Raw genomic sequence first — 24,290 nt, forward strand, 5'->3', positions numbered from 1 at the left:
AAGCGGCGGAGCATCGCTCCAAATCCCCCTCTGCTGCTGCTCGGCAGAAAGTAGTGTGCCTTTAGAGTATATATTTATAAACGTACTATACACGGATTGTCTATTTTTATATGTTCTGTGCATATATATGCAGCTTGTGAGGGGAGGTATTAGAAAAGGTTCTTCACCCGGAGGGTAGTCGGGCGCTGCAACAGGCTCCCCAGATCCCAGCACTGAGCCTGCCGGAGTTCGAGAAGCGTTTGGACAATGCTCTCAGGCGCACGGTGCGATCCTTGGGGTGTCCAGAGCCAGGAGCTGGACTCGGTAATCCTTGTGGGTCCCTTCAACTCGGGATATTCTATGATGCTACATAGCACAGTATAACACACTATAGATAATACTCTATACTATATACTATACTAAGTATTGTATAGTACTATATACACACACGCACTTACACTCGCATACTTCGCGACCAGCCCCATCCCCAGCCGATCCCTTGCGAGTCAGGGGAGCTCAGCCCGTCCGGGGAGCTCAGCCCGTCAGGGGAGCAGTCTCCGTTCCCCAGCTCAGCCCTCCGGCAGCCCCGGGAGAGGAGGAGAATCTCCTGCGGCTGTCGAAAAAGCAGTGCCGGAGGGTTTCCCGGGGCAGCTCCCCGCAGTGCAAGGAGAAGCGCTAGAGGTGCCGCTGCTGGAGAGGGCTGCACCTGAACTGAAGTTTCCTCCGTGCTGTTTTGATGCTTAAACTTCTCCATCACATGGAAAAGGACCCAACAGAGGAGTTGTGAAAGGTGCATCTTCCAGCAAACTGGGATAGTCTGAAGGCAAATACCTGATTTGTGCTTCCTCTTTCTTTAAGGGCAGTTTTCTGCCTTCTCCTTTTTTTTTCACGTTGATTGCCTTGACAGCATTTCACCTGAGTGGAGGAGATTTTGTTAAGTAGTTTCCAGAAGTTAAAAAATGTGGCAGAATCCCCCTACCCTGAAAGAACTTTATAGCAGGAGTGTTTTAGAGAAGCAAAACCAGCTCTTTGACCAAGATGTGGTTGTAGCACAGTGCCAGAGGTCATGCTAAGCATGATGCAGGGGCTGCTTGCAGGGGCTGGGGAGCAGGTTCATGTGTCCAGCTGGAATGTGCAGCCTCACATCCATCTCTTCAGTCGTATCTGCACCACTGTGACTCTGTCTGTTGGAAGGTGGATTAAGTTTCAGGCTCAGGTTTTGTGGGTTCCTTTTTGCCCCTTGGCAGCTTGTGGGCTTGGAAATGTGGTCAGGGCAAAAATAAGCAGAGTGAGAAGCAGGATGGTAAATCTGACAGGATTTGGATTAAACTGTTGGCATTGCTCAGAAGTGATGAGCAATGAAGCGGCAGTGCTGGATAGTGCCTGATAGCAAAGCAGATGTAATGTTGGCCTGTGAGGGAGCTTTGCAAACTTCATCTTCCCTGGGGGTGCTGCTGCCAGGCTCCCTGTGGAGAGGGCTGTGATTACTGAGAGGTGTGTGGTGAGTGTCCCAGCTGTCTGAGCACCAGGACTTCTCTAAATGTATCTCCGTTTTCAGATGGGCAAGGGTTAGTTGGTAAAATGCAGGAGAAAAGCCACGTTTTTGCTATGGGCACAGATGCTGTGGTGCTGCAGAGGGTGCAGCATAGCTCTCCCTGAGCATGGCCCAATGGCCCCGTTGTGGGGGGTGGGAGGTGGGTGCTGAGCCATGCCACCAGAGTGCCTGGGCTCAGCAACTCTGGCAGCATCCACAGTTTCAGCAGAGGCTTTCAAATTGGACTGCGACTGCAATATCTCTCTGAGTAGTCCAAGTGTTTTGATTTCTTTTTACTTCTTCATTCTATTTTCTTCTGCCTTTCTGGATCTGGTGGGAAGAGGAGGATTGTATCTGCCCAAGAGCTGGATTGCAGTTTTTGCAGGGAGGCACTCTGAGCTTCAGAAGTAATGCCTCTAAATGTCACTCAGAAACTTATTTTTATTTAATGGTTGATTTTATATTAACAATTGATAAGGAAACAGGGCTGTGTGTTAGCAGTGCATGGTACTTGCGTTTCTGTAATCTGTTTTCTTTACCTTCCACCTTGCATCTCTAGGTGTGGATTGTTTACCCTGGGTTATTGGTTACTGAGGATTAAATCTGATTTACTAGACCGAGCAGAAAGGCTACATTTTTTTTTGATGTAACTGCATTCTCTGGTAGCAATTGAATTTAACTAAGTGGAAAAATACATAGAAAAAATGTTCCTTACCTTAAGAAGTTTATATAAAACCAATACGAAATAAGAAAAGTTGTTTAGGTCTCATCAGGAAGACATATCCTTCTAAGATAATGTAGTCTGTTTATCTGTTGCTTAGGTTTTCCTTTTTTTCCATAGTTCCACAGTGACTGTGAAGCTGAGTAGTTATACTATCCTTTTAATTTTTGTCTTAAAGTCTTACTGTCTTTAAAAGCTGTCAGGAGTTTATGATTAAATAGGTTGGTTAGAACAACAGAGTAGGAATCTGCTGGATTTAATGCTCGGGATCCTATAAGTATTTATGAACGAACACTTCAGGAGCTGTTTAACACTCCCTGGTCCCATTGCCTTCTTGCAGCACACATCCTTGTGTTCATGCAATAGACAGACAATGTGCTAATCAGTTCCAACTAACCAGAAGGGGAAAAAATATCCAATTTCGTTATGCACAGTCTTTAAATTTTACATTCTGTTTAGCTTCTTCTCTTTGCAGGGCACCAATTTTTCTCTGTAAATCAGTGGTGTGGAAAAGGCATAGTTCAGTCTCCTTACAACACAAAAAAATACTGAATCAGTTGGCAGCTTCACTCCCCTCAAAAATCCCCAGTGTATCAGACTAAAAATCTTCTACTTTCTGTAGTAGAGTGGGCTGGCATATAACCATATTGCAGCTAAGAATCTGTCTGTTCTAGTGAGGAAAAGCCTGTTCTAGATGCAGGAAAAAGAATTTTTTCCTCCCTTGCTTTCTAAGATAATCACATCATTGTACAGCCCAGGATTCATTTTAGCTCTTAAAAGATTATATAGCTGGGTCAGAGTTAATCCAGGAATGCGTATATAAAGCTCCGGACACGATTACATTTGTGTTCAGCCTGAGTGATTTGTGGGTTTCTTTTTTTTTCCTTCTTTGATTGCTGTCTCAGAGGAAGAAATTTCATCAGAGTGACAGTAGCCTTTCTTCAGCTGCCTTGATAGCAATAATAATCTCTGAGATAAGGCTTAAGGAGGATTAATTCCAAAGTCAATTTGTCGCTATCACTCTCTGGCCATTGAGTACTTCAGCAGCTCATACAGCCAGTGCAGGGACCAGGCTATAAGGTTGGCTGGGAAAAGTGTCAACTGCTAAAAGGGTTTGCTTTCCAGCTTTTTAGACTTTTCCCTTCCTACACCTGTAGTAAAGTGTACGGTCAGAAGAAATTGCCCACTGTTTTGTCTATGAAATTTTTAAGGGAGTGACTGGTAAGACGGCTGTGCAACAGAACCTGGTTCTCCCCATCCTCATCTCTGGGCAGGGGAGCAGAGCAACCAGATGCTGCTCTGCCTGAAAGATAATGTGCAGTTATCTCTTCTGTGCACTTGTAAACAGAATTGAGCTTGATTTTTTTGATTCTTTTGAAGATGACCTATGACAGAGGAGGTTTCATAACAAAATATGCCCAACTTTACAATAATTTTCAGAGAGTCTAGTCTGTCTGATGTATCTAGTGAAGCATCAGCTCTGTGTTTGGGCTGGTACCTGTGACAGGCAAACTATGCAGATGCTGTCTGTCAGTTCCTCTGGAAGCAACCCCAGGGGCCACGGATAAACCCCACCACCCCCTTGTCTTATCTGAGGCACTACTCACTGCCTTGAGCCTCTGTGAGGGGCTGTGTGTTTGGTCACTCCTGGTGGGTTGTGGAGATGATGCATGATGATCATGTGTGTTGACAGATGCAGGTGAAAAACAGGCATGGTGCTCAGCTCTAGCTCTCTCAGTACAGTCAGCTGGTAGGGGGCAATTTTTTGTACTAATGGAGCGAGTCCACATGCTCATCTCCTGCCACAGTGTGGCAGTGCTTTCTCCCTTCCATGCCATGAAGGTAAGCCAGTAATGCACAGAGATGCTCACACACAGAGTTAGGAAAAGCTTGTGCATTGCTTGGTGTGGTGGGTTCACCCTGTCTGGATGCCAGGTGCCCACCCAGCCGCTTTATCACTCCCCTCCTCAGGTGGAGTGTATGTATGTATTGGCTGCTCACTGACATTTTTACTGAATTGAATTCTGAGCCATCTATCCAAACAATGGTTTTGATTAAAGAGGGAATATTATTAGCCCAATACTGATTTTGAGCTGTGTAATTGAAACTGTGTTGGAATTACATAATAATATTATTGTTGCTGTGGCATAGTGCAGGAGGTGTGGTTACAGCACCATGTACCCACAGATCTGCTGAAAATGCCTCCACTCCATGAGATTTATTCTGACTGTCTAATCTTAAGTGCTATTCTCCAACTTGATTGTAACATGGTTATGAAAAAAACATCAAAGCAATGCAGAGTGGGACACTTCCACTGAAAATGGATGTTGCTGCACAAGCTGCGATTGAGCACAAGGTGTCCTAGCTTGCTTTCAAACACTTGACATGTGTTTATGTTTTGACGGCAGTATTTCAAGCTGTGTCTTCTGAGGGAGAACTGTGGAATTAACTTTTCAGAAACTGCCTGTTGTCAAAGTGGAGGTCATTTCAAAAGTCATCCATCAACTCTTGTCAGCAAATGTTGTGAGGTTACGATTCCCTTTTATCTGCCTTCTGACTGTGCTTTGGAGGGTGATACAGCTGATCAAGCAAAGTCCCCAAGAATTGTGCTTGGGAGGCTGTGAAAAGCGAGATCCACCACCTATGTGGATCAGGAGGGTACAAAATGTATGTTGGGTTGGTGAGGACTGTGGTGGCATCCTGGGAAGGCAAACAAGCTCCACTGTTTGTGTATCAGGTGATAAATTCACATTGGAGTTAGACCTTGGATGTTCGCTGTGGCTCACAGCCTTCATCACGTTGAGTAGGTGTTTCAGGGTGACCCCTGGGATTCATATTTGGACAGGGACCACTCCTTTCTTCAGGATGGTTAATCCTCAAGAGGCTCAAGCAGTGAGGTCACACTGGTTTACAGTAAGACCCTGGGTGTCTTCTTGCTGTTCTCCAGATGAAGATAAAGAGGAAGAGAAGGAAATGTATCCAGCATGCTTTCTGTGAGCTGTCATTGGGATTACTTGTGCAGAGAGTAGTGTGAAGTTTGCGTTATGGAGTGTATTCACTGTTGTCCCTGACTACCAGGTGTCCCTCCTGTAGGTACTGGCAGTACTCCCATACACTGTCTTCGTTTGACATGGGGGAAGACAGAATTGTTGATCAGAGAAGTTGTTCGTAGGTTCCTTTACATCTTCCAAACCAATTTTTAATATCTTCATATTGAGCTAAAAGTGAGGGAACTGATGGTAAAAATTGTGAAGTAATCTGTTACAGGGCTGTCCTGGGAGACTGGTACAGCTTGATACTTGTCTGTTCGGATGGTCTTCTTTTGGGAAAAGAGACCTCTGCACTTGTTTCTAAGCCCAAAACTCTGGATGGGGCTAAACAACAGTTCACCAGATTGCAAACTTTGTGAAGGATTGACGTAATATTTTTGGGGAGTGGAAGGTCTCTGAAGGATCTAGAGAAAGTTTAGCCAGGAGTGTTAGGGTGGCTGCACTTTCATAGCAGAGGGCAGCAGTAGGCTCAGCCATGAGGAAGAGATGTTTCAGAGGAAAGAGGGGAGCTGGTACCACAGGAAAAGGAGTTTTTGAGATAGATGAAGAAAGTGTATTGGTACTTAGTTGTTTTGACTAGTTCTGCATTTTGTGTCCTGGGTAAATAGTGGTTGGTTTCCGGGGTGCTCTGAATAAAGCCTGTTTACTTCTACTCTCTTGTATCCCTGTATTGCAAGAGCGTATCTACAAGGTTGGGGCTTGGGGAAGGACAGGGTGGTGATTACAGTCAGATGTAGGCAGTATGTGTGCAACTGGTGGGATATGGTACTGTTTCCAAAGCAGGATCTGAAAGGATTCATAAAGAAAAACATCAGTGTAGAGAAGGATGGAAGTGCTGGACCTCAGGCCCAGCACAGAAGAGGGGACCAGCTGGGATGATGCAACATGTTGGTGTTGTCAGGGGGAAAGAGCAGAGTCAGGATTGCCCTCAGGTGTCTTCATGCCAAATTTGCTGACTCTGTCCAGCTGCTGCACATATATGTTTGTTCACTGGGAGTGTGGAGGAAAACAGAAAGTGGTTGATGCTTCCGAAGTACATAATCAACCAAAAATATCACTGACCAAGGAATATTATCTAAGATGGCAATAACTGCATGTGATAAATCCTGTATTCCTGTTTCTGAAGTAGAGTTGTGTTGCCGATCATTTCTGTTCTTCATGGTCAGCAGTGGAACAATCCTTGTTTAGGGTCATCTGAACATGGAACTAAAGGGAGCTCTGTGCCATGGCAGCACCAGATATTGGTCCATGTGAAAATGGGGAGCCTTCCCTCTGTAAATTCTGAGTTTCATCTTGAAAGCAACAAGAAACGCCTTGCAGATTATTCGTCTGAAGCATGGAAGATACTGGCAGCATTTGTAGGAGCTGACAGAAGTGGTCAGATTTTACAAGACTGGGTGAATAAACCCGTGAGTTTTCTCCCTTTCCCCTGGAATGGCAAAGCTTCAAGCTGTTGTATGGTAGAAATGGTCTTGTAGGTCTGTACAGCTTGGGTATAGTGTGCAGCTGGGGCAAGGTAGGCTCCTGTGAAACCTCACCAGAAGAAGGAGAGGAAGCACTCACTAGGCACAGAGTCATGGTGATATTATTTTCATTTTAGAGAGGGTATCTCTCTTTGTTGTTAGTGCCTTCAGGATACTGTGAAGAAATGTTGTGGGCACCCTCTTAGAGCCTTCCCACACCTTGCATCTCCTGCTTCTTCATCCTACTGAAGTAGGAGGCTTTTTAGCTACCTTCACAGTCACCTTTTTTTTCTGCTTGTAGCTCACAATTTTAAAGGAATTAAAATTCTGTGTGTGCAGCTGGAGCCTTGGTGTCCATCTGTCCTGCACAGTGAAAAACCTTTGTGTTATCCAAGGATCAGTTACTCAGTGTGGTTCAACATCTCCTGTAATGGTCTCCCATATGGATGCCTGATAACAGTAGGAAGGATTGTGCTTGGACACTGAGATCCTGATACTGCCAACATTTGATTCCATGGAGTATTTGTTTTCTGTTGTTCAGCTGCCTGTGGCTAGGAGGTAAGGGTCGTGTGTCATAGACAAGACTTGGAAACAAGGTATGTGCATGTGTGTGAACGATGGGAAACCTCTGAAAGCCCAGTCCCAAGTGCACCTGGGCTGGGAGAGGAACTTGCCTTGATATCTTTGGGCTTTGAAGCAGATGTCTGAGGGTGAGATCTGCAGATAGCTCAGCTGCATGCTCAACTCTCATTGACTTCTGTACAGCAGAAGCAGATGCTGAACCTTTCTGCAGAAGAGGGGCCGTGAACTTTCTGTGCTTGTTTCCCCATGTTGTAACAGTGGAAGAATAGCTTCTTTTGCCAGTGGATATCAGCCAGATATCCTGTCATCTTGGAAAGCTTGCTGGACTCCTTGGGTTATTTATTAGCATGATACTAAACAAAACTTCTGACTATTTGTCTCACCAAAAATAGGAAGTTATTCAAATCCAAACCTGGCAGCTGGCTAGGAATACGTCAGAATGAAACTATCATTGTCACATTTGTCATGCAAAAATCCAAGGTGTTATGAGGCAGTTTGGTTTGATAATGGAACAAAACATCACAAAGCCTTTATTTTGTTTCTGAATGCTGGCATATTCTTTCCCAGTACCTGCAGGGAGTAACTAGAATTTGAAGTACAGTTCAGCTAGTCTGTTTTGTTCCTTTGGAGCTTGTGCTTCTTATTTGCCCATTTCAGTCACACTGGTATTATGAGGAAAATGAAGAGAAGCGATGCTCTGTGTTCTTGAGTAACTCTGTTTTGCAATATGTCTTGGCAGTGTTCGTACATCCCTCCCTGTGCAAGAGATGATCAGGAGAACTCTGAGAACGTCACGTACAAGCAGAAATACTGGAAAGAGAAAGTGGGTTCTCAGCCATTTACATGCTATTTTAACCAGCACTTGAGGTGAGTAATCACATTTGGCTAGGCAGAAGTTCTTATGCATCTGTTTAGCAGCTGTTCACTGGTTCTGTTTGAAAATATATATAAATGCATGCATATGCATGCACACACCCTGCCCCCATAGGGCCATGTCGTTCATCACACAGAGCTCAGTGCAGAGCTTCGCAAGACGATTCTGTTGATGAGAAGCTACACGGAAAGCAAAGGAGCATTTTTACCACTTGAAGAAAAATATAAAACTCTGAGTAAAGTTTTCCTTAAAACATGCAATTTTTATGTCAAAAAGCATCTTGGCTTTTAATAGTCAGATGGCAGATTTCTGGCTTGGATATTAATGTTCCTTCTCTCCACGGAAAAGAAACCCTACTGTGTTCATGAGGGGCTGGAAGAATTGTGTTCATAGAGGATTAATGAATCAGATGTGTAATAAATGTTCACAGAGCTGCCAGTTTTCACGCATGCTTGCAGAGTAGAGAGTTGTAACTTAAAGCATCTCCTCTTCTCTTTCGATTCTCACTTTTACTACTGATGTTGATGTGACTTACATGTGTATGAGGGTGATGTGTGGTTTCCTTCAGTAAGCGGAAAGGGGAGGGAGTCCTGTTGCTTGTCTCTTTCTGATGGTGATATGCTGGGAAATAAAAGGTGATGTGGCAGCAGGAGGGGGTTAGTCCTACCCCACAAACACTTGGAAGTTAAATAGATGAGGGATACTTAGGAGGGAGTGTTGGCACCAGATATATAAGTTCGTTAAGACACACAGGAGGAAAGTGGATGCCACTATGTGCTTGGAGCTTGGACAAACCAGGGAGTTGGACCAGGGTGGCAGGTGGAGAAATGCCTGACACTCCTGTGGGTGGCCCACTGAGTGCCTCGGGGGCTTCAGGTTTGTCCTAGACTGGCTATAATTCTTGTCCCCACCCTGGAGTGACTGTAGATCTAGTCAGAATGCCCGGGATGACAGCCTGTTGTCCCTGGTTAACTCTTTGCAGAGGGAAACCATCAAAGTGTTGAGGCAAAAAATTATTCCTTAAAGAGGGGAAAGAAGCACTGCATACAGCACATAGAGGTTAAAACTTAGGGCATCCTGTGTGGTGACTTCAGACCTGGCAAGGACCTTCTTGGGAGCTCCTTTGGTCTACATAGTGCCAATGCTTGGGTCTGCTAACCAGGAGCCAAGTTATGATTTTGGCTTCTCTGGGCAGGCAGCTGCTGCTGGAGTGAACAGGAGAGTCAGAAACATGGGACTGTCTGTGAGAGGAGTCATGGCTAGTCTGAACTGGTGTGGACAGCATGCTATGAAAGTTAGGTTCTACAGTCGGTGGAGAGAAATAAGAGCCTGTTATCTTACTCCAAAATAAATGCCTAATATATGTCAGATGCCCAGTGATGTTTATTTCTCTCTTGTAAAGGAGCATAGGGTGGTAGGTGTCCAGAGCTATGTGAGCTGGTTCTTACCTCACATTTAGATGAAAGAAAGATTTTTCTGAGGCTGTATACTGCCTAGCATCTGCTATTTATGTAAGTTGACACTCAGGAATTGTACAGCACTCAGGTAAGGTGTTTTTTCCCTTAAGATGCTGAATCCTGTATGCTAAATGTTCTTGCCAGTGCAGTGGCTGCCTTGAAACACTGCTTTTTGCTGATCATACAACAATTCATATACAGCAGAAGAGAGGCTCACTGCCAGAGATACTTGAAGATAGTCTAAGCCAAAATGTGAACACCATCTATTTTATTCTGGAGATAGGAATGAGCTTTGGGAGATAAGTTTTGCTGACTAGGAATGTGCTTGCTTAGGTATACTTTTAGAGCAATAATGACTAAGCAGCTTGTGGAGCAGTGAAAAAAAACCCCATAACAAACTGATGGAAAAGTCTACATCCTTAAAAATACAAGCATGCATATTTTCTGTCAGTATTTTTTTTCACTGTGTGAATAAGCTGTATCAATCTGTATAAAATATATAGAAAGTAGTTCCTTAGAGAGAGTAGTATTTTAAGTCTAAATACTCTCTCTTTTGAAATGGCAGAATAAAATTCCAGGTAAATATATAGACAATGAATTAACATCATCTCCTCTTCAAGAAATTTAATTCAGCTTCATTGTCAGAATCGTTGCTGCATGCAAAGTGTGATGTTGGGTAACATGTCCCTTCAGTTTGGTGGTGCACATTTGAACAGGCTACTTTGAAAAGAAGAAGAAAGTGATGCTATTCTTACAGTTCAAAGTTATACAAAAGGGATGAGAAGCAGACTTGGCAATTTCAATCATTCTTCTTTAATAAAAATTGAGATGCTCAACAAAACTTGCTGTCTGACATTTATTTTAGGGAACCAAAACACAGCTTAGTTTGGAGCTCAGTTCTTTATTGAAAAGTTAGGTCTTGCTTTGCCACTGTAGGTACTTACCTTTAGTGTCCCACTCTTCTCCAGCTAGCTTTGGGACAAGGGGTGCAAGTTGGCATGGGAAAGTTTCTTTTCTGGACTTCTGGTGAATGTGCCTGCCTGTTGGAGTGGTGATACCACAGTCTGAAGGAAGCCCTGCCCAGCAGAAACCAACCCCCAGTGTTTCAAAGCACAAAATAAAGGACAGATTCAGGTAAAGTTCTCAGGCTGTTGCCAAAGGTTTGGGGAGGCACTGGGCTCTAGTGCTTCAGCATTCTGGATCTCACACTGTGTGTATCAGGGTAGTCATGATCACATGCAAACAAGCGTCACAGCTGCATGCCCTAAAGCTAGAGGCCTGTGGGAATGGGCAGGATTGGGGAGATCCTGTCACTTTATTTCTTCATGCTTCAGGTCTCATTGACATCACCACAAGAACAAAGAGAGAAGCCAAGATTCCATCAGATCAGACCTCTCTCATGCCATGCAGATATAGGCCAAGCAACAAGTATGTGCCAAGTAATTTCTTAATAGTGGCTGATTTATATGGAGTTACTTCTTTATAGCTTGGGGTTTATCCTGTACGGTAAGAATGCTCTGTCATTCCTTTGCCACAGCACAGCAGATGAGTCAGCCACATTTTAACCTGCTCCGTGTTTGCTGCAGAAAGCTGTACACTAATTCATCAGAGAATTGATGAGCAAACACTGTCTTGTGATTAGTGACAACCTGCATGGTGTTGGAGTACCCCGCAGGGTCCCCATTTATCTGGGAATAATTATGTGTAGAAGCCAAGGATGCTCAGGTAGTAGGGCTGCTCAGCCATAAATGATAAAACATCTTGGTTTGCTCTGGTACTTCATAGTTCTTTAAATTAATTCCAGAAGATGGTGTTACTATTTCCTGTCCTTTCTTTTATTGTATCACCTGTGGAGCAGTGCTTGGACCTGAGAGATAAAGGACTTCACTGTTAGTAGGACCCAGCACTGCCCCTGCATGCAGCTGTCCAGCTGAGGATCTTTGTGTCTTGCAACAATAAGAGAAAAAATACTGAAGAGTGCTTCTCAGAGTGAGGGCTTGTGAAAAACTTTGGACAAAATAAGTGTATGTACATTACAAGCATCTTTAAATCAGATTGAATAGAAAAAATATTTGTAAGGTTTCCCTGTCTCTTGTTCCCACCTCCATCAGCTTTCATTGTGTAATATAAGTTGCACTGGGTGGTTCATCAGTGATGACTAAAATGTTTATGTCCCTGTAACTTTTTGGTCCTACATGACCCCTTGGTAATCCCTGTACTGCAATTCCCATGATGTTCAGCAGTTGCTCTGAAGGCTCTGATGAAGGCCTGCTTTACCCCGTGTCTGGGCGAACTACTTGGCAGTGCCTAACAGGGAGGTGTTGTATAATACAACAACTAATCCAGTTAGTCCTGTTCAGAGGCCCGCAAGGCTCTAGCCCTGAGCTCAAAGTCCTGCTAAAAATAAGTCCTGGTCTCACCTTTAGCAATGAAAACAAAATTCCTTCCTCCTTGTCTGTTCAGTGAAAGGACCAGCTGTGTTTTCAGGGTTAAGGTAGAGAATCCTTCAGAGCTTTATTTTAGTTTGTTTGTTTTTCTTTCACCCTGGGGCTGCTACTGGGTGGTGGTGCTGCACAGTGGCCATCACTGCTTGCAGCAAAACCAGGTCTCAATGCCTGAGCAGGTCTTAGAAGTATTCTGGGTTTTTTCCTCCTTTTGTCCCACTAGGTCTCTCTCTTGCCTCTGGCACTGTTTTGTGCACAGATAACTAGTGTTAGGAGTTTGGGTGCATCCCCCCAAGAGGCTTGACATTTACTGGAGAGCTGAATGGAAGCACTGCTAGAAACAAGAGATTGCCCACAATTGAGCTTAGGGGAAATATGTGCAGTCTCTGCCAACATCTTTGAACCAAAGTATTATGTGAAAAGACAGGTTTATTATGGGCATAGGTTTATTAAATGCACTATACTTATAGGGATAAGGCAATATGTGTAATTATATCTGCTGATTTTCACAGGGAAAATAATCATGTTTCCAGGCATGATGTACCTCTCTTGGGTTCAACATCACTGCCTTAGCACCAGGGGAGTGATGCTACAGGGGCTTCCAGCAGACATGTCTTTGCTATGAGAAGGTTTTCCCCAGGGAAAAAGTACCTTTCCTTTTCTGTTTCCAACTCAAACAAGCCTTCAGACTCTGGGAACAGGCAGGCCACCTCAAAAAAAGTAGCAAGAAAACGTCTAAACTGCAGTTTCAGAACATGCTGGCCTTGCCATGCAAAACCAAAGCAGTTATGTTACTGTGTTTCAAGTGTCACAGAATCACAGAGTATTCTGAGTTGGAGGGGACCCACAAGAGTCATTGAATCCAGCTCTTTGACCTGCTCAGGACATCCCTAAATATTACTCCATGTGCCTTAGAGCATGGTCCAAATGCTTCTTGAACTCTGTCAGGCTTGGTGCTGTGACCACTTCCCTGGGGAGCCTGTTCCAGTGTCCTATCACCCTCTGGGTGAAGAACCTTTTTTTCTAATATCTAAGCGAAACCACCCCTGACACAGCTTCAGGCCATTCCCTCAGGTCCTGTCACTGGTCACCAAAGAGGAGAGATCAGTACCTGCCCCTCCCATTCCTTCCATGAGAAAGCTGTAGACTGCAGTGTCCTCCGGGCTGAACAAGTCAAGCGACCTCAGCCACTCCTTGTATGTCTTGCATCCAAGTCATTTACGAAGCTTTTGAAGAGCACTGGGCCTAAGATGTGGAACCCCACTAGTGACCAGTCACCAGCCTGATGTAATCCCATTCACCATAACCCTTTGCACCCGACCCATGAGCCAGATACTCACCCATCACATGATGTGCTTATCCAGCTATGTGCTGTGAGATACTATGCGAGACAGTATTGAAAGCTTTACTGAAATCCAAAAGGATTACATCAAGTGGCTTCCCTTGATCAACTATGTGGGTTACCTTGTCATAAAAGGAAATTAAGATTGACAAACAGGACTTTCCCCTTATGAAGCCATTCTGGCTGTGACCAATGACTGCATTGTCCTTCAGGTGTTTTTCAGTAGTTCCCAGAATAATATTTTCCATGATTTTACCAGTCGGTGAAGTGAGACTGACAGTCTGTAGTTACCAGAGTCATCCTTCTTGCCCTTCTTGAAAACTGGGACAAGGTTAGCCAACTTCCAGTCAACTGGGATGTCTCCAGATTCCCAAAACTGTGGGAATTTGTCCAAATTCATCCCACCATTTTTTGATGCCAAGAGTCAGTACTGAGAGGCTGCATCCAGGAGGGTCCATGAGTTCTCCTGTGTGTCAGGTCACTGTCCAGGAGTTTTATTCTCTCCTCTTGACTAAAGAAGGGCATTTAACGTCTTAAATATGGTTCCAGTAGTCATTTAATGAAGCATTTTGGCAGGGGGACCCAGTCATGTCTTGATGTCTGAAGATGTTGTGAACAGGTGACACCGCACACTTTCTGCCATGTAAGAATTGCACAGGAACTCTTGTTGTAGCTAGGAATAGCAATAATATCCATCTGAATCCAAACATCATCTTGAGGCTTAATTAAAGGCCTCTGTCTTTGACTCTTCTCCAAAAGGGAAGCTCTTTTAAGTTACTAAGTTACAGTCACACCTATAATTAATGTTTGGCATCCGTAGCTGCTACCTTTGGTAGATATGTTTTCCAAAACATCTAAGTATCAGTCAAAAGGATATCTTGCTTTCCCCAATCACCCTTTCTTTCCTTTAACCAAATCCAATTTTCTAGTTTGTTTGCTTGCCCCTTGCTTTTGAACTGCTTGATAAGTATCTACTTTAAAAAAGACTTAAAATTCAACGTCACTTGTAAACTGAGAGCTGTGAGGACTGAGTGCTGCCTACTTATGGCCTTCTTGCCAATTAGAGCTCTGTTATTCACAGTTAACAGTGAATATGAAAGAAGCAGTATTATACCTCTTGTGAAAGGATTTTTCTGTTCAGGTACTGTCATTCATGTGGCATAGGCTGGTGAGTTTGGACCCATAAAGTTAATAATATTTTATTCAATTTACAGTCTCCACCTGTGCCTGTTTACATTTATGAAGGATTTTGGTTGAGCAGACTTACGCTTTCCACTGTTGAATACACCTCTCTAAGTGTATTCTTTCGATAATTTTTCATGTTGCTGAATTTCATCTTTTATGTAGCTGAGCTGTTCATAATTAGCATCTTACTCTGCTCCTTACTACACAAACAGCAGTGTATGCTGCCAGCCTTGGGGACTTGCAGGCTGGCATGGTGCAGAGGATCCTCCACACAGCAGTTTTGGATGAGAGACCTGCAAATGCTGGTGCAATTAAATCTGGGATCTGGTGTAGCTTGGCAGTCTGGCTCCACTAGATCCTTAAAGATGGATAAAACTGTAGATTTGCAGGCATCTCCATAAATCAGCTTATCAGTGAAGGAAAGAGTTTCTCGTTTCCCCCGCAGGGAATGCTTCCTCAGGGCTGCTTTCTGATCAGGGCAAAGCTGTTGGGGGAGAGACAGCACAATCACTGAGCAGGTATCTGCTCCCATGTGCCACTGTTAGGAGAACTTAATTCCCAGGACCTTGGTGGATGGTCAGGATTTTAGGCTGTGAGGTTTGTTGCGCCAAGGAGTGTCAGGTAGGTTTGATGATGCAACATGTGATGGGAGTGTTCAGTGTAAGTGAGGACCAACAAGAGACAAGACTATAGATATTTTTCTAATTAGAGAAAGTTCTGTTTCTTTCCTTTTCAGATGGTTTTCCATTAGACTGTGTGTCTCTGGCTGCACATGGGAAAGCAGCAGCAAAGCGCAAATGATGTGAAACTGATTTAATAACTGTTGACCTGCAGGGAGATCAGAAAGACCCAGAGCTGAGAAAAACCTGCTATCAGATTTCCCAACCAACTTCCTAGACTTGGAAAAGGCAGATGGACAACTGATCTTTCAGACACATGGCATGGCTAAATTTCCAAACATTTTGAGATGTTTCCTCCTTGCTATTCTCTTCTCCCTCCCTTTCCCTTTGGAAATGCATACACCTCTCACCAACCCAACCACAACTGTGTGCTAGCTGCTGTTGGTGAAGGCATGGAGCTTCAGATCTTTGGGAGAAGCTCCCCAAAGTGTCCCTATAGGAACCTACTCAAGTCTACTGAGACGTTGCTGTTTGCAGCACCAAATTACAGCTTGTTGCTGAAATAGCCACTGCTGGGAAGGAGCTGAGTCAGGAGCCTTGGCCACCCTGGGGGCAGCTGTAGTACTCCTGGGGATAGGTTTTGTGCAGACTCTTGCCTGCCAGCACAGCTGGGCTAGCCTGGGCCACCAGCAGTTCAGTGCTGAGGACAGGGACTGGCTCTCTGCTCAGACCCAAACCACAGGCAGGGCTTGTTCATCAGGAGCCTCCATGTAGCCCTGTGGACACATCAGTGCTCAAAGCAAAAAAGGAACCTTTAATTGCACTTTAAATCCACTGCACAGCACCTGATGATATTTGAGATAGATATGTAGAACTGCATATACAGTTATATTTGAGTTAGATATGTCTGGTACTATGTTTTTGCTGGAGTGGTTTCTCAGTCCATGGTCAGTGTGATAGTGTATCTCTCACGGCTGTCTGGGATAACCATGATCCCTGGAAGAATTAAAATACTAACACTTTTTTTCTTACCTTTTTTTATCTTTTTCTCTTCCAAATGAACTTGTTAGCCTGTAAACACTGCAAGTGGAAAGCTCTCACAGCCTGCCATAAGTACTGGTGATAAAAGGGCAAGTGAAAACAGTGAATGAGATTGTCCACTTGATCATTTTCTAACATTGTGGGAAATAAAACACCTTTACGCTTTCTATGGCAGATGATTTCCACTTATGATGAATTGATGATGTTGATTTATGTTTCGTCTGTCTTCTGTTTCTCCTTTTCACAGGCCAGATGATGTGATGCTGAAGCGCACCCATGATGAGACTGTCCTCTTGCACTGCTTCCTCTGGCCTGTGGTGACATTCCTGGTTGGAGTCCTCATTGTGGTCCTGACTATCTGTGCCAAGAGCTTGGCTGTCAGGGCAGAGGCAATAAAAAAGAGGAAGCATTTGTGAGTGTCAAAGCTGCTGACAGAAAAGAAAAACCTGCAAGAAGGTCTCCAATGGGGCAGCTTGACATACCTGAAGGTCTGTGGGGCACTCAGCTGTGCCTCCTTCCAGTGTCTGATGTGATGGTGGAGTTGCTCTTGCCTCAGGATTGTTCTTGGGAGACTGCCCCATGAAATGCCAGCTCATTGCTATTTCTGCTCTGACAGTAAATAAGTATATTCTACCAAAAAAAAAAAATCTACACTGCATCAAATATGCTGTGGCTGTTAGTGCTGAACAACAGTTACCCAGATCGTAGTTAAATTGAGACCGTTTATAAAATCCTATGATAATGCTCATTTCATCTCCACAAGGTGATCTTTGCTAATGTTTACTATTAAATATTTAAAATATGTACTTTAGATAGACCATATTTCCAAAAGAATAAAATTTGATTGGTTTGGGTTTTTTAACCTTTGGGATTTTATTATTTTTCTTTTTGTAAAAATTTTCTTTTGGAAACAAGGTTTAAGACAAACATAACAGTGTGCTGATTTGGTTTTTTTTCACTATGTAGAACTTAATTTTAAAATTCAAACTTTAAATTCTCTCTAGATGAAGTCTTTCATCATGACTCATTCATTGTGAAGAAATGTAGAAATATCTCAGAAATACTTCTCAAAAAATGAAACATTTACTGGAAAAGATGATTAAATACTGGATCTAATTTTATTGCCTCGGTGGTATTCAGTCCCCACAGATCCCCTCTCAGATCCCCTCTTCATGAAAATGCTCTCAGCATGTAAGAAGCAGGGACTTTACATGAGTGGTGTTACATGAATATGTTTGACCAGCATTTTCTCCAAAGAGTGCCTGAGTGCTACCTGAGGCGAGTCATGGAATGTCACATATCACCAGTCTCCTGGGACAGCTAGAGAAGGACATCAAGTCCTTCTAGGGCTTTAGGTATTTGCTACTAAGCTGCCCATCCCAGCTCAGTGAAGGGCTTCTCCGAGGGAAAAATGCAAGGCAGTCTGGGCATGGAATATTGCTGGGTTCCCTTTCTCTGCTTGCCCCAGCTCCTTGCCGTGTACGACAGGAGTCCTAGTTCTAGTCCACTTGCTCAGTGCAGAGATTTCCATATTCCTGGCAGTTTCTCTGAGCACATTTTTTGCACGCCATAGTCAGGGGGCTGCAGCAATCATGCTGGCTCCAGCAGGGCTGGACCCCTCTGGGATGAGCTGTGCAGTTTTGCAGGACTAGGGTGCAATAGGGAAAAGCATGTGGCTCAGTCAGGAAAGTGAGTGATTACCAGCAAAGTGTTTTCATCTACATTAACAATTCTGGAATTCTAAACGTACCGTGCATCGTACTAATCTCTGATATTCTTAGCATTACGTTTAACTACCTTGTGTTTTGTTCTGATTTTAACACATAGCAAAAGTATTTCCCAAGGATGAGAAAAGTGCCAGATTTGAAAGCCTGAAAGCTTTGTTGGCACATGGCACAGTGACGAACCTGCTTGTATTGCCCAGTGTCCCTTTCAGATTAATTGTATTGTCTGGTTCTAGTTTTGTACATATCGTACACACTGTGGTGTCCAGTGAGGAGGGTAATGTATGGCAGAGGCAGCAGGGTGACTGGAGGTCATTCCCCACTCTCCTGCTTACTTCCTCTGACTTTGGAGAGTCCTCTGGTCCCAGTCCACACTGGGATAACTGTTCCGGCAAATGAAGCTAAAGAAATATGTTTGTGGAGGCAGAAACTTGATGCTTCTTGGCATGTTACTCTGTATGTAAGATGCAGTTGGTGTTGGTTGCATGTTCAAGCACCTCAAGTCCTGTGGATGAAAAATACTTCATGCGAGAAAAATTTTCCGGTTCTCTGTGTTAAGTATCACCCCTTTGGAGGTGCCTGTTGTCAGGCTTACACAAGTACCCTCTCTCTCAGGCTGCTGAAAAGAATAGTGCTGGATATACTGGGTGAAGAGAGGTTGTGAGCTCTCAGCCTGTCAGAGAAAAACCTGCCAACTTCTGCAAGAGCTGTCCTGCAAAACACACTGTGTTTCGTTTCACTGGTGTCTCACTGCCATGGCCTTGCTTGCATCCTCTGAAATCTTCTTGCCTCAGCAACCCACAAAACATTGCATCATGTGTCTGATTAAGGGGGTTGGTTACTATTTTTTGAAATATATGTATTACTTGTTCACACTCTGCAAATCAGAGAAAGCTGCTGCTGTAGGGTGGTTTGGTTGCCTGGATGTGGTGGTGGCAAGCTCTCCTCATCTATTTCCCTTTGACAGCTTTAACAGTTAAAGGCAATAACCCTGATTTTCTGCATGCATCCATCCTTTGTTTTCCCAAGAGAGAAGGAAAACCACAGTGACACAGATTCATTGTGAATTTTTAAACCAGTAGCTTGGGCTCACAAATCCAGATTAGCAAAATCCGCTCTAGTTTTGCTCCAGAAGCTTTTGTGACTGAATTGTTCAGCTGGTCCTCTGAGCAAAAGGCTAGAAGCAAATTGAGCTGATGCAGCTCACTTGATTTGCAATCATATATTTAAATCTGTTGGAAATGCCATTTGCAAACACTTCTGAAAGTAGGTAATGGTTACAGAGATGATATTAAATTATTTTGCAAAGAAATTAACATCCCAAGTTAAACATCTAAAATGGCATGCAAGGATAGGCAGTAGGTATATGCTTGGCATGTCAGTGTGTGATGCTAAGAAGAAAAAAAAAATCCTAGAATTCACTCTTCTGTCCCAGCCTGCCCCTCATTGATTTAGAAATGTCTTTCTAATCCCTGTACTTGATTGTGGAAGCTGGGGATTTCCTTCTAGTGGATTATTCACTGATTTCCTCCTTGGCTTTGCAGATTTCCAGTTTTTGTGGTATATTCTCTGAAATGTATTTGCTGCCAGAGTGGCTGCTTTTCCCAGAGCCATCTGCAGAGTCGGCTTTTGAATTTTGAATTTTATTCAATATTTATATGCCATTGCTTTGAGGAATTTTGTTCTGTCATGCTGTCTACTGCTTTGCTTCAGTAAGACCTGCCTTTTATTTCATGTACTGCAATTAAATCATTTTGTTTATACAGCAGCTTTCTCTGTTAGCTTCTTAGGCTGATTTTAAAAGTTGAAGTAATAGGAACTTTTTTTTTTGGTGCACTTTTCCTGCCTTTATGTATTCCTGTATTGCCAGTAATAGACAAGATTTCACAACATATTAGAAAATTTAGCTAATGAATGAAGAAGCTAATTCAATGCTTGGAGCAGATGAGGGATGTCACAGAAGTATCCAGAGGCATTTTAAAAGATCATTACCCATCATTTCTGCCATAAATGTAGCCCCTTGACAAGGATCCAGAGAAGACCTCTAGATTTGAAGGACTAATATCACCTGGGCCCTTCAGTAGGTGCCACAGGATGCAAATTGGGAAGTCTAGTGGAGAGGTAGCAATGGTCTGTTTCCAGACATGCACTTCCAGGTGTGTTTTGAGGGGTTTGTCCTAGAACAGAATAAAGATGTCTCAAAGTGTGAGAGTGCAAAGCTCTCCATAGATCTGCCACCTCAGCTCAGTCTGCCCCTGCCCACCCACACCTGCCCTGGTGCTGCTGCCCATAGGGTTTCCCCAGCTGCTGTTCTCTTCTGGGAGCCCTTGCTCCTGAGCCAGGGCTGTGGTGTCATGCCCACAGGAGCAGGGATGTCTACACAGGGCTACCACTCAGCTCAGCTCATTTCACACACTACATGAAGGATTCCATCAAGTGTGTGTTTCCTGTCAGGGTCCAGCTGGAAAATGGGAAACATTGGTCAGTGTTTCAAACCCTTTAATGGACAGGGCTGTGGGGATTAAGCATCCTTGAAGAAGTGTCTGATGAAGTTAGCTAGGGGTTTGGGCCTTACTTGAAAAATTAAACCTGTTTTCAATTGGCAGTGGGTCTGGTCCTATGGCAGGACAGTGTGGATTGCCTGTGAACAGAAGGAATATGCTGTGCAAGCATCTTTGCTCAGCTCTGCAGATATGGGAGCTGCCTGCCAAATCAGGGTTTCTGCAAACTTTAGCCTAAATGGCCAAAAGTGTCTTAAAGCCAAGAACAAACACATGGAAGAGGAGACACCTAGAATAGTGTTCAACAACTAAATAAAAAAACCCTCAGGCAATGGCTTATATTTAGGTAATCAGACAAAAGGAAGCATGGCTGAATTTCTAATCATTACACCTATTGTATTATGCAAATATTGCATATTCTGTGTGTGATTTCTCTGAGAATCAAAGGCTGCTTTTTTGATTGTTTTCCCCCTCAGTGTGATACAGCCACTATTCCTCCATTAACTTTCAATCAGAAACCAACTGCTTCCCTGTCTGGCATCTTAAGAGGCTGCTATGCTGATCTGTCAAGCTAACAATCTTTGCTGCAGAAAGCACAAGCAGGAAAACCTCCCAGGGAATATGTGTGCAATTAATCATACTGCCTTGTCAGGTCACAGACCCACTGAATGAATCAGCCCCAAAGTTTGATATTTGAGAGGCTGTGCAATTTTCATCCCGGTTTGATATGCTACCACAAATGCCATCATTACTTGCACTATGTTTAATTCACAGCTCTTCAGTGGTCTTATGGTTTGAAGTCTTGTAAGCCAAGAAATTGCTTTGTGTGCATTGGATGCATGGCTGGAGATGGTATAAAAAAAAAATAGCCCATTACGTTATATAGCTGTAATTTGGATGCAAAATTTTATTATAAAATATGCTGGCATAGCTGTAAGATTATGTGTACACCAATGATACACAATTTCCAAACAGCACATGCAGCAATCAGTTGGAAATAACTGTCCCAGAAATGCAGTGAAAGTTACTTAGATCCCTTCTGATATTTCATTAAAAAAGCCACCAAAACAACAATCACAAAACCAATCGAACAAAAAAACCAAACCAAACCAAAAAAACCCAAACCCCAGCAATCTGTCTGTAATTTAATTTAATGAGCTAATGAAGTGTCAAGCATTACTTTTAATAACTTTTTCGTAACTTTCCGGCTAACATAAGGTTAATCACTTTTTTTAAAAAATTTGCATGCCAACTGTCATTCACTAAATTCAGTTGGAAAACATCAGCCAGTAAGCTCTTTCATATAATTGCTTATTGAGCAACTGAGAGCTTCTGGACAGAATACTTCAACTATTTGGACTCCATACAGCAGGATCAATTAAAAAAGATATGCAGGCAGCTAGTATTTTGTTTCCAAAGCCCCAAAGAGCCAACTTTTAGGAAATTTCCATTCCTCCTTTGTAGGATTATGACAAATCCAGACTTCAGATAAAGAGCAATTTCTGATGACACTTGTCAGAGCATATACCAATATTGAAGTCTGTGTCTTTTCCTTATATGCACATGGCTGCATTTCAGTTCAGTGTATTTCAATGCAAGAATGCAATTTCAGTGCATTTCAGTGCAGGAAGCACAGACCTTGCACCGAAGGCTTGCAGGGTGCAACCTGAATTTTTCAGGTCAGCTGCTTTTAGTGGAACCTCAGCCCTTCTTCACTTGGCAGAACAGCAGGTCTTCTCCAGGCCCTTTCCACTCTTGCAGTAAGCTGGTTTGTCTCATGGAGAGCAGCCCCCTCCTCTCTGCTGCCATGCCCATAAAGGTCAGAGGCAGCAGTGTCTGAGTTGTAATATTTGGGATTTGCTGGGGGCTTGGATATCAGGAACTCTGCTGGGGTGTGGGACTGTGGTGGAGGGAGCATGACCCAGGGGTGTCAGGGAGAGAGCTGCCACCTAAGAGCAAATGCAAAAGGCTGGAAAGGGCATAGGTTTGGAGAAGAATAAAATCTTCTGTGGAATTTAAAGGGCTGAACTACATTTTCCTGCGCCATTCCTCTGAAGAAAGATGTTTGCGATGATTAAAAAATAAACCATGAAATTGTCAGGAAATCTGTTCTCAGGCAGGGGGAGACTAGTTGGGAAGGACCAAATATACAATAATCAGTACATTTAAAGGGCAGGTAGCCTAGATCTTTACTATTTTTTTTCCTGAAAAGTCATGGAAAATGGGTCTGATACCAAAGGGAAAAAATATATGGAAATTATGGAGTTAGCTAATGTCTCTTGCTTTTGATGAATTAATTTTCAATCCTTATCAAAAAAACAGAGCATATACTAAGAGTCTACAAGTATCTGGACAAGTGAATCACAGGTAGTAAATGATTCTGATGTATTAAAGGCAAATAGTGTCCTGTGAACTTTGCTGCTTTTTCACAGCCAAACTGGAGACTAATGGAGACACGTATGGGAAGCAATACACCACAGAGAGCATTTTAAATAATGCCTTGAGATCTTATTGAAAAAATTAATTTAGATCAGGCTGACAACAAGTGAGAGATTGAAAATGGACTGCAGAACTGTCAGCACAAAGCAATAATGAACAGTGAGATATCGAGCACAGGTGTGGGATGAGGTGTCTCAGTAGCTTTATTCATGAAATGAAATGGCATGGTAAAGAACAAATTAATTGAATTTTTTTTAAATATGCCAGATCAGGAGATTTATGAGCTCTAGTTTGATGGGCAGGTGATTCAACAACAAATACAAGGAACTAAGAATACTAGCAGAAGAATAAAATGTTGTCTATTTCTGTAAAATATAAGGTAATAAATGAGGATGAGAGGGACAGATCAAATATAATTTTTGGTGGGAGGAACCATCTCTGCAGGGAAAAATGTGATTGTAAAACCTTCAGATAGTTGCAGAATGGTGCAATCATTGCTAGCTAATCTTGGCTTTCATAGTGCTGAGCTGACGTCTTGCACTGAAACTGGAACCTTTCTTTGCAGCTGAACCAGTAGCTGTCACTCAGTGGCTTCTTGGGGGAATATAGGGATACCATGTTTTTTAACCTGTTTCAGCTTACTTTTTGTCACCTGCTTTGCTCAGAGCAATGTATTTCCCATTATTTTTGTGTTGAAAAGGGTAAGTTTAGAGCAGTGTTGCATGGGATTTATTACAGCAATTTGAGCAGTTTCTGGTGCCTGAGGAAGGGACTGGCGATAGCCCCAACCTGTCCAGGTCCGGGCAAAGTAGCATAGCAACTTTTTCTGCCAGATTCAGGCTCTGTCATTGCAGTATCAGAACCATCTCACTGATTTTTCTTTCCAGAAAGCAACACATTTCAGCTGCAAACCTGTGCATGGCCACAGAACCCCTGTCTAAACTCTTCCTGGGAGAAAGAAGTCTGCACAACTGGATGCAGCAAGCAGGACATCTCTGGGGCTGAACATCTCAATATTCACTGGTGTCAGTGTCAATTGGCTTGGGGTTAGGTGGAGTTTTCCTCCAGAGTTATTTTGGGCATAAAACACACATTCATGCACACAAATGGGGAGTTCTTCCTTCCATCCTGCTACTGGAGTGATCTCTCATGCTTCCTTCTTAAGCACCCTCTCCCCAGGCACACAAATACATATGTATTGTGCGGTAAAGGTTTATCAAACTCATCATTATTCTGTATTCATGTGCACTGAGCTGTCTCGCTCAATAATTAGCTTTGTAATGATCAAAGACATTCTGTACTGACTTGCATTCCTCCTCATTTTATTGGCCCTC

At 43.3% G+C, this 24,290-nt stretch overlaps 1 protein-coding gene across 1 annotated transcript; it reads left to right on the forward strand.

Moving 5' to 3' along the window:
* Nucleotides 1–6,540: 6,540 nt before the first annotated feature.
* KCNMB4 (potassium large conductance calcium-activated channel, subfamily M, beta member 4) lies at nucleotides 6,541–16,704 on the forward strand (the record flags this gene model as incomplete). The annotated part of the gene is made up of 3 exons (XM_009070147.1): nucleotides 6,541–6,693; nucleotides 8,069–8,196; nucleotides 16,540–16,704. Coding segments are annotated over exons 1-3 (446 nt in total), but the record flags the coding sequence as incomplete, so codon positions are not given.
* Between the last annotated feature and the right edge of the window lie 7,586 nt (nucleotides 16,705–24,290).

Source organism: Acanthisitta chloris, unplaced genomic scaffold (assembly GCF_000695815.1).
Source record: "Acanthisitta chloris isolate BGI_N310 unplaced genomic scaffold, ASM69581v1 scaffold18132, whole genome shotgun sequence".
Lineage (NCBI taxonomy): Eukaryota > Metazoa > Chordata > Aves > Passeriformes > Acanthisittidae > Acanthisitta > Acanthisitta chloris.